General features: G+C 45.1%; 2 protein-coding genes across 4 annotated transcripts; both read right to left on the bottom strand.

The window, feature by feature from the left end:
- Positions 1–256: 256 nt before the first annotated feature.
- Positions 257–1,749, bottom strand: LOC124649882 (DEAD-box ATP-dependent RNA helicase 15-like). Its single transcript, XM_047189451.1, has 5 exons — positions 1,621–1,749; positions 876–1,020; positions 715–798; positions 568–631; positions 257–477 (listed from the first exon to the last, which is right to left on the bottom strand). The coding sequence occupies exons 1-5, from the start codon at positions 1,635–1,637 to the stop codon at positions 467–469; spliced, it is 321 nt and encodes a 106-aa protein (XP_047045407.1). The 5' UTR covers positions 1,638–1,749; the 3' UTR covers positions 257–466.
- A 2,029-nt stretch (positions 1,750–3,778) lies between these two features.
- Positions 3,779–5,029, bottom strand: LOC124649307. 3 transcript variants are annotated; one of them, XM_047188958.1, is made up of 4 exons: positions 4,919–5,029; positions 4,683–4,818; positions 4,348–4,547; positions 3,779–4,244 (listed from the first exon to the last, which is right to left on the bottom strand). In XM_047188958.1, the coding sequence occupies exons 2-4, from the start codon at positions 4,776–4,778 to the stop codon at positions 4,127–4,129; spliced, it is 414 nt and encodes a 137-aa protein (XP_047044914.1). In that variant the 5' UTR covers positions 4,779–4,818; positions 4,919–5,029; the 3' UTR covers positions 3,779–4,126. The 3 variants fall into 3 exon arrangements, with proteins under 3 accessions (XP_047044914.1, XP_047044911.1, XP_047044912.1); XM_047188955.1 differs by having other exon boundaries at positions 4,886–5,016; XM_047188956.1 differs by having other exon boundaries at positions 4,683–5,016.
- Positions 5,030–9,787: the final 4,758 nt, after the last annotated feature.

The raw sequence follows: 9,787 nt of genomic DNA, 5'->3' as shown, positions 1-9,787 counted from the left end.
CTCACAGTTCTCACTTGCAAAACTGATCTGGTAAAACTCCCTCCTTCCCAATTTATTTCATTTTTAATGAATTTCTTTGCTCATCGCAGTTTTCATTTGGGAAAGTGATCTGTTCACCTTCCAAATTTAGGATGCATATTAGTTTTGGTTAGTTAAAGTTCATTTCCAAGTATTAAGCAATACAAACGTTCGTTCCACTTTGTAGGAAAGACATGGGCATCTACATCGTATATGCAAGTTATTTTCAGTCGATCGAATATTATAACCAAATCAAACACTAAGCAAAAACATCCATCTGCTGCATAATACATTCAGCATGTCCTAGAATAATAATTCAGCCTACAAGCACAAAATACTAAATGGTACACAGCTGCTGCTCCCTGTGCTGACACTAGCAGGGACGCAGACAAAAACAAATCCATGGTGGCATCTTCTTCAGCTTCTTCCACCTCGGATGAAGCAGAGTTTATGACGGCACTGAAACACAGTAAAGGTTAACCCGGATGAGCATGATGCACTCCAAACATGATAAACTGAACACAGAAAGATTGGGGAGGAAACGCTTACTGTATGTTGAAGTGTCAATCTGCTCAGGCAGCTCCTTGATGTCAACCTCGAACCTCTCTTGCACCTTCAACATACACAAAACAGGAATACCGATTAGGCACATCAAACAAACAGAAAACAAAAAGGATGTCAGAGGACAGCACGTACTTGGTTAAGAACATCCGAGTCCGAGGCCGAGGAAACAAAAGTTGTAGCAAGCCCCTTGGTGCCAAAACGGCCAGCCCTTCCAACCTGAATGGTAAACAATCAGCTAGTCAGTACAGTTACATGGGTCACAACAAGCAGCTCAAACGTTACAGCATGGTTACCCTGTGCAGGTATGTATCAGCTGAATCAGGCATGTCGTAGTTTATCACGATGTTGACACGCTCAATATCAATTCCTCTGCCCACTAGACCTGTGGCCACAAGTATCCTCTTGTGTCCTTCCTTGAAGTTCTTGTATCGAGTCAACCTGCAACAACACAACCACATGTGTTATATACATCCGCAACACAAAAAAGGAGTCACTCAAGAATGAAATGTTCCAAATATTGGTTCAGACAGATTCTAAATAGTTCAGTGCTGTGTGAAAGCCATAAACGCAGCTTTATTAACCACAACAAGTACACTGTACACAACATCTATGGAGAATGTTAAGACAGACAATGGGAACAGAGCTCAGAAGACAACACTAAAAGAAATTTATCGTGCCTAGGATACACATGATGAGAATGAGAAAAATGTATAGAACATTTGCAGCATGGATAGAATATTATTCACTATCTTTAGGTAGCTCGGAGCATAGAAATGATCAAAACATTGGTACAGCCAAATGATAAACTATTCAAGTTGGGTGTAAAAGCCAGAGATGGCCATGTTATTAACCAGAACACAAGTACAGAACGTCCAACAAGAGAAGTTACACGCAACAACCAAGATAAACACAGAATAACAGAGATCAAAAGAGAGTACAAGAAATCCGATATGTTGCAGGCTATACAAGATTTGAGCAAAAACACAACCACCGTTCTACAGCAACTGGTAATGAAGCATCATGAAATAGAGCACATACATTTCTTCCTGCGTCATGCCAGAATGGATGCTGATTGCAGGGAAGTTGCATTTGCAAAGCAGCTTGTTCAACTCTGCTGCCCTGCTAACACTCTTCACAAATATCACAACTTGGTTGAAATCAAGGGCATCCAAGAGATCGTTTAATTTACGGTTCTTCTCTGCCTCGGTCAATTTTATATAGTGCTGCAAGAAAATAGTATACAATCATAAACAGCAGTACAAAGACTGACAAAATGAAAGGATGAACGGCGCAGCTATGAAAGCTACCTGTACAAGACCATGAAGAGTCAACTTGGCCTCATCGTCAACATATATTTCCATTGGTTGCAGGGGACAATGATAGATGAAAGAAATTAGCATTCTGGCAGCAATCTTGAGGTAATGTCATATGAACTCCTTCACTCAGAACAGGCAGCCTCCGTGTGGAACTCAAAGTGCTGCACTGTTGCACACCAGATTTGCACTGGTCAAGTTCATCAGTCTTGCAACAGTGCATCACAAACAATTCCAGGCTGAATTATGGCCACAACGAGAAGGAGAACAAGAACCACCACCAGCAAACTCCAACGAAGTAACCACATGTACAAAATGCAGTGCAGCAAACTGGTCCCAGAGAGTTACTACCTCAGGTCTGCTTTAATCGACGCGGGAATTGTGCTAGCTGCATGCATGTATTGAACTGGCCCGCGTCGATTAAAATCGTCCGGAGGGAGTACTTCCTAACTTCCACCACCTGAATCCCGACTGCACCTACTGACCCGTAACCAAACCATCCAGAGTTCAGAACAGAGAAATCCTGACAATAGGAGGGAAGCACTACGTATCACTCTATACATGGAAGAAATAGAAGGGATACGACCAGAAAACTCCGTACATGCAAGAAATCATGACTTGGCCAGAATACTCTGTAATATGGAAGAACCTAGTGATAACTGACAATGGGAGGGGAGCACTGACAACAGGAGGGAAGTATTTTTTTTTCGAGAATACGTACTGGAAGACGTATCAAACACATAGAAGAAGAGGCCGATGGCGGATACAACGCCACACACACCCAAGACGATACATAGCCAAGCGGCTTACAACACCCCATCTACAAACAACCCGAAGAGAACGACTCGCCCCCAACATCCTATCCTACCAAAAGAGGTGAGGAGATGGAGCACGGAGCCACCGAACCGCGTCACGAACCAAGCGAGACACCACCGTAGCACGATCGCGACTCCAAGGCAGTCCGGACCAACGTACCTCCCCTCATGAGCCTAGAAGAGTCGGCGAGGAGAAGGCAGGATCCTTCGTACTTGGAGAAGCAGGTGACTAGGTTGCATCCACCGCGTCGTACATAGCGCCTCGGAGCCCCATGCCCCTGGCCAGCAGCCAACACCGGCAGCGCATCACATTGCCCAGCCTCCAATTGCCACATCGGCCTCTCCCCAAGTAGCCTCGACAACGTCTTCAAGAAGAGAACCACGCCGTGGCGCCACCGCCACCTTGCCCGATGGACTGGACATAGGGTTTCGCCTGGCACTAGAGGAGAGGAAAGGCACGGTTGGGACCAAAGACCACGCCTTCAAGAAGGAAGCGGCGCCCTCAGGCGTCGCCGTGGTCCGCACCAGAAGACACTGTCCCCCCGATGCCGCCAGACCAGCGAACAGGAGGGAAGTATTGTGCAAGGAAGAACTCTATACAGAGAGGAAACAGGAAAGGACCCCATAAAACTCTATGCATGGAAGAACTTAGAGAGAACTGGCAACAGCAGGGAAGCCCTGAGACACACATACAGATGTAGGAGACTAAAACATGATGCAATCATAAGTACCACTTATAACATTCATAATATATGTCATCTACATATGATACATATGAGAAAAGGAAAAAATCAAAAAAGGAAAGCGTGTAAAATATTATTTAAACTATATAAAATGTTATAATTTAGTGAAAAGGAAAAAAATCAATTTTTTGCAGGCTGGTCGTATAGGGTGCGCCGGTGTGGGATTGCCATCCCTAAACTAAATAACTCCTGCCGACGCGCCCCATACAGCTCTACCGGTTTCCATTTGGGGCGCCGGTGGAGATGCTCTAACTAGCTCGGAGACAAGCCAATTCTTGCAATTGTTTGGCATTTCAATTAGTTTCTGCATAATGTTTGTCAATAATTTTCGAAAGGGGTGACGAATAATAAACAAACCACCTGCTGTTCTACAAGACATTGTAATAAACAACACCTAGAATGAATAGATCTTGCAGCATCAAGACAAGTCTGCAACATATAAATACATATAGTTTGATCACAACGAGTAGCAACGCAACGAGACAAAGAGGGAAGAAAAAAAACATGGAGCGATCAGTAGGCACTTGATTTTTTCGAGAATACACCTTGGAAGGTGTATCAACAGTAGACACTTGATTAACCTGTCTAGACTGTCAAGCAAAGCATGTTACACCAAAAACACTTAGGAATTCTTGTGATGCAAGACGCTATGCTTCTTGAGAGCTTGGCCATCTTACAGATCTCTGTCATGGTACCAGTGAAACAAGGCATCTCCAAGCACATAGCCAATGAAAAGCCCTCCCACGGTTTTGAAGCGATCATGAACGATGGCTGATCGCCGGCACGAGCGCCTACAGATCAGATGACATCGAGTTAACACTAAAGCAAGCATCGCATAGCATAGCATGGCATAGAGATAATTTTACATGGGAGACATAAAATAAGTGGAGTTACCAGCCAGGGTCATCGTGCCTAGGTTGGATCTGTACAGAGAGTTGATTCATCAGGTTGGTGTACTTTTGGCCTACGCTGCCCTTAACAGTGTACTTTGCGTTGAACCCAGCAACCAGACTGTAGAGCTCCTCTGTCTTATTGTCGATCAGAGCCATGCGAATCGCGGCATCCTTCTTCTGGTCGGCCGTGAGCCCATGCGGCTGCAGATAGATGCAAAGCAAGATATGGCGATTATTTCGTCTTCCTTCCTTTTTTTTAGATTTTGCAACGAAAAATCCCAGCTTTAAGCATCGACTGAGTTTGGGCTACGGACAGAAATTTTTTGCACGCAGTACCTTGGGGTTGACGGGGCCGGTGTTGACAAGCCTTGGAGGCTCAACAGCCCGCTGGACACTGACCCTCCTCGCCGCATGTCGAATCGCGGCGGCCATGGCTGCTCTCGATTTCTTCGGATCCTCGGGGTGTGTATGTCTACGAAGGCTCAGTTGGGAAGAAGGAGAAGAAGAAGGGGAAATCAATTTCTGGCGACTTATAATACCTTGCAAATATTGGAGGAAGGAATCTGGCGAACCTAGGGCTTCCTCGCAAGATCAGATCGATCCCCTCCCCTACCTTCCACCGCTTCGCTTCAGACTCACAAACAGAGTTTTTTTTCTTTTTCAACAGGAAGAGGGGCCACCGAGTGTGGCTCTGATTCATGGGTACACAGACACACTTCCGGAAACCGCCAAGTCATCGAGCCCAGCCCATACGTACGGGCCTACTTGCTTGTGCTCAACCCAAGAAATTTGAAACTGTGCAAATTTGATTTTGTTCTAAATTCAAAACTTGTCCAAATTCAATATTTGTTCAAATGTGAAAAAAATAAAACTCGAAATTTGTTCATTTTCTAAAAATTGTTCAAATCTATAAGAAGAGGGAGAAAAAAATTGTACTTGTTGTTGGGCCGCATTTTCAAGCGGCCACGGGGAAACGCTGTAGTTGGGTATCCTGCATCGGGATGCGCCTCTTGGAGGCAATGTTTTTGGAGCATCTGTTGGATGGTGGTGGCAAGTGGTGGAGTGGTTTGCATCTATTGCATCGATGATCGCGAGTCTCGGCGGCATGTGATACGTTCAAAACGTATCTACTTTCCCGAACACCTTTGCTGTTATTTGCCCTCTATTGTGTGTTTTGAATGCAACTAACACGGACTAACGATGTTTTCAGCAGAATTGCTCTGGTGTCTCGTTTTTTGCAGAAATCCAACTTTCAGGAAAATTCCCGGAAAATATCGCAAAATCCATATTTCACCAGAAGACTCACGGAGCCAGAATACGAGACGGAGGGGGCCACGAGGGGACCACACCAGCCCTAGGCGCGGGCTAGGCTTGGTCGCGCCTAGGGGTAGGCTGGCCGCCTCGACCACCCACTCGACCTCTCCTTCGCACTATATAAAGCCCCTGACCTGAAAACCGAGGGGGTTCGACGTTTTTCCAAAAAAGAGTTCCGCTGCTCCGCCGCCACCAGAAACCCTAATCCGGGGCCAGAAACTCCGTTCTGGCACCCTGCCGGGACGGGGAATTGGAGGAGATCATCTCCATCGCCATCACTGACGCATCTCCATCAACCATCCATGATTCCCTCATCCATTTGTGAGTGATTCCCCGCTGTAGGTTGTAGGGGATGGTATGGATTGGATGAGATTGGTCATGTAATAGCTATAAGATTGTTATGGGCATAGTGCCTAGTATCTGTTGTTAGTATTTTTGACATTGTTGCAACTTGCTATGCTTAATGCTTGTCACTTTGGGCCCGAGTGCCATGATCTCAGATCTGAACATGTTATTGATTCATGATGATAATTATTGTTTTTTGATCTTACCTGCAAGTTGTATACACATATGGTTGTCCGGAACCCGAGGCCCCAAAGTGACAGAAATTGGGATAACCGGAGGGGATGGATATGATGTGAGGATCACGTGAGTTCACGGAGTGTTAATACTTTGCTCCGGTACTCTATTAAAAGGACTACCTTAATTACCGGTAGTTTTCCTTGAGGCCTGCAACGGGATGGTAGGACAAAAGTTGTCGTGCAAGTTTCTCGCGAGCACGCGCGAGTAAATAGGAACACACACCTATGGTTACTTTATACTAGGATTCTTTTATCATTACACCTATGGTCGCTTATCCATCCTTGTACCTACAGTATTTTAATCCTACTGTCTACTACAATCATCGCTACTGTTGTTTTCATTTTATTACTGTTGTTACTTCACTACTACCACTGCTATGAAATTGTTACTACTAATAAACTGTTGCGAGCAAGTCTATTTCCAGGTGCAGGTGAATTGACAACTCATCCGTTAAAGCTTATAAATATTCTTTGGCTCCCCTTGTGTCGAATCAATAAATTTGGGTTTTACTTCCCTCAAAGACTGTTGCGACCCCTATACGTGTGGGTCATCAAAACTATTTTCTCGCACCGTTGGCGGGGAGCATAGCTTTATTTGCAAGCCCACTTAAAGGTAATATTGTTCGCTGCAATTTATTTATTACGGGGAAAGCTCCTGAACCGAAGTTCCCTATATTGCCATCCACTACAAGAAGAGGTACAACTCTGAACACCTTTGTTGCTCTTGATTCGCCATCTGTTATGAGTAAGCTTCTTACTCCTCCACATTCACATGCTACTATTACTTCTGTTGAATCTGATAATGCTCCTCATGATTTTGATGATGCTTCTGTTGTGCTTGATAAGAGTGGTTCAGTCCTGTCGGGGGGATGGCCCCCGGTAGGCCAAGACTATGGCAAATTAGCCATGATATGGTAGTGGTAAACTGGATCAAAGAGTGATCCGGATTCTAAAGTTAAGTTCAGCTAACTGGAGTTGGTACGAACCGGTATCCCAAGAGGGGTATGCTGAAGTACCGGATCTAAGGGTTCGTGTGGCTAAGTAAGAAGGTACCGGAGCTGAGAAGGAAAGGTACCGGCAAACTGGTGATGACGCATGAAGCACACGTCCGTTGGGAACCCCAAGAGGAAGGTGTGATGCGTACAACAGCAAGTTTTGCCTCAGTAAGAAACCAAGGTTATCGAACCAGTAGGAGATGAAGGCCACGTGAAGGTTGTTGGTGAAGGAGTGTAGTGTGGCGCAACACCGGGATTCGGCGCCAACGTGGAACCTGCACAACACAATCAAAATACTTTGCCCCAACTTAACAGTGAGGTTGTCAATCTCACCGGCTTGCTGTAAACAAAGGATTAAACGTATGGTGTGGAGAATGATGTTTGTTTGCAAAGAACAACAGAGAACAATGATTGCAGTAGATTGTATTTCAGATGTAAAAGAATGGACCGAGGTCCACAGTTCACTAGTGGTGTCTCTCCAATAAGATAAATAACATGTTGTGTGAACAAATTACAGTTGGGCAATTGACAAATAGAGAGGGCATAACAATGCACATACATATCATGATGACTACTATGAGTTTTACTTAGGGCATTACGACAAAGAACATAGACCGCTATCCAAGCATGCATCTATGTCTAAAAAGTCCACCTTCGGGTTAGCATCCGCACCCCTTCCGAGCATTAAGTTGCAAACAACAGACAATTGCATTAAGTACTATGCGTAATGTAAACAATACAAATATCCTTAGACAAAGCATTGATGTTTTATCCCTAGTGGCAACAAGCACATCCACAACCTTAGGGGTTGCTCGTCACTCCCCGCATTCAATGGAGACATGAACCCACTATCGAGCATAAATACTCCCTCTTGGAGTTACAAGTATCAACTTGGCCAGAGCCTCTACTAGCAACGGAGAGCATGCAAGATCATAAACAACACATATATGATAGATCGATAATCAACTTGACATAGTATTCCATATTCATCGAATCCCAACAAACACAACATGTAGCATTACAAATAGATGATCTTGATCATGATAGGTGATACGTCTCCAACGTATCGATAATTTCTTATGTTCCATGCTACTTTATTGATGATACCTACATGTTTTATGCACATTATATGTCGTATTTACGCATTTTCTGGAACTAACCTATTAACAAGATGCCGAAGAGCCAGTTGTTGTTTTCTGCTATTTTTGGTTTTAGAAATCCTAGTAAGGAAATATTCTCGGAATTGGACGAAATCAACGCCCAGGTTCCTATTTTGCCCAGAAGCATCCAGAACACCCGAGAGCCGCCAGAGAGGGGCCACGTGGGGCCCACACATGGTGGCGGCGCGGCCCGAGGCCCCGGCCGCGCCGCCCTAGTGTCCGGCCCCACCGGACCCCCTCCGAGGCTGCCCTTTCGCCTACTTAAAGCCTCCGTCGCGAAACCCCCAGCACCGAGAGCCACGATACGGAAAACCTTCCGGAGACGCCGCCGCCGCGAATCCCATCTCGGGGGATTCAGGAGATCGCCTCCGGCACCCCGCCGGAGAGGGGATTCATCTCCCGGAGGACTCTTCATCGCCATGATCGCCTTCGGAGTGATGAGTGAGTAGTTCACCCTCGGACTATGGGTCCATAGCAAGTAGCTAGATGGTCGTCTTCTCCTAATTGTGCTTCATTGTTGGATCTTGTGAGCTGCCTAACATGATCAAGATCATCTATCTGTAATACTATATGTTGTGTTTGTCGGGATCCAATGGATAGAAAATACTATGTTATGGTGATTATCAATCTATTGTTTATGTGTTGTTTATGATCTTGCATGCTCTCCGTTATTAGTAGAGGCTCGGCCAAGTTTTTGCTCTTAACTCCAAGAGGGAGTATTTATGCTCGATAGTGGGTTCATGCCTTCATTGACACTCGGGACAAGTGATGAAAAGTTCTAAGGTTGTGATGTGTCTGTTGCCACTAGGGATAAAACATTGATTCTATGTCTAAGGATGTAGTTGTCGATTACATTACGCACCATACTTAATGCAATTGTCTCGTTGCTTTGCAACTTAATACCGAAAGGGGTTCGGATGATAACCCGAAGGTGGACTTTTTAGGCATAGATGCAGCTTGGATGGCGGTCTATGTACTTTGTCGTAATGCCCAATTAAATCTCACTATATTTATCATATCATGTATATGCATTGTTATGCCCTTCTCTATTTTGTCAATTGCCCGACTGTAATTTGTTCACCCAACATGCTTTTATCTTATGGGAGAGACACCTCTAGTGAACTGTGGACTCCGGTCCTATTCTTTACATCGCATACAATCTATCGCAATTGTTCTTTACCGTTTTCTTGCGTACAATCATCTTCCACACAATACGGTTAATCCTTTGTTACAACGAAGTCGGTGAGATTGACAACCTCACTGTTTCGTTGGGGCAAAGTACTTTGGTTGTGTTGTGCAGGTTCCACGTTGGCGCCGGAATCCCCGTTGTTGCGCCGCATCACATTTCGCCACCATCAACCTTCAACGTGCTTCTTGGCTCCTCCCGGTTC

The sequence above is a fragment of the Lolium rigidum genome, chromosome 4, assembly GCF_022539505.1.
Source record: "Lolium rigidum isolate FL_2022 chromosome 4, APGP_CSIRO_Lrig_0.1, whole genome shotgun sequence".
NCBI lineage: Eukaryota > Viridiplantae > Streptophyta > Magnoliopsida > Poales > Poaceae > Lolium > Lolium rigidum.
This window is presented reverse-complemented; position numbering and strand designations above follow the sequence as displayed.

Bases quoted from the DNA above. Each gene is read 5' to 3' on its own strand.
- LOC124649307 (XM_047188958.1), bottom strand. From the start codon at position 4,778: ATGGCCGCCGCGATTCGACATGCGGCGAGGAGGGTCAGTGTCCAGCGG. The intron at 4,548-4,682 runs GTACTGCGTGCA...ATCTATCTGCAG, and splicing joins CCGGCCCCGTCAACCCCAAG to CCGCATGGGCTCACGGCCGA. The intron at 4,245-4,347 runs GTAACTCCACTT...TCTGATCTGTAG, and splicing joins AGGCACGATGACCCTGGCTG to GCGCTCGTGCCGGCGATCAG.
- LOC124649882 (XM_047189451.1), bottom strand. The intron at 799-875 runs GTAACCATGCTG...TTTACCATTCAG, and splicing joins CTGATACATACCTGCACAGG to GTTGGAAGGGCTGGCCGTTT. The intron at 632-714 runs GTACGTGCTGTC...TGTATGTTGAAG, and splicing joins ACTCGGATGTTCTTAACCAA to GTGCAAGAGAGGTTCGAGGT.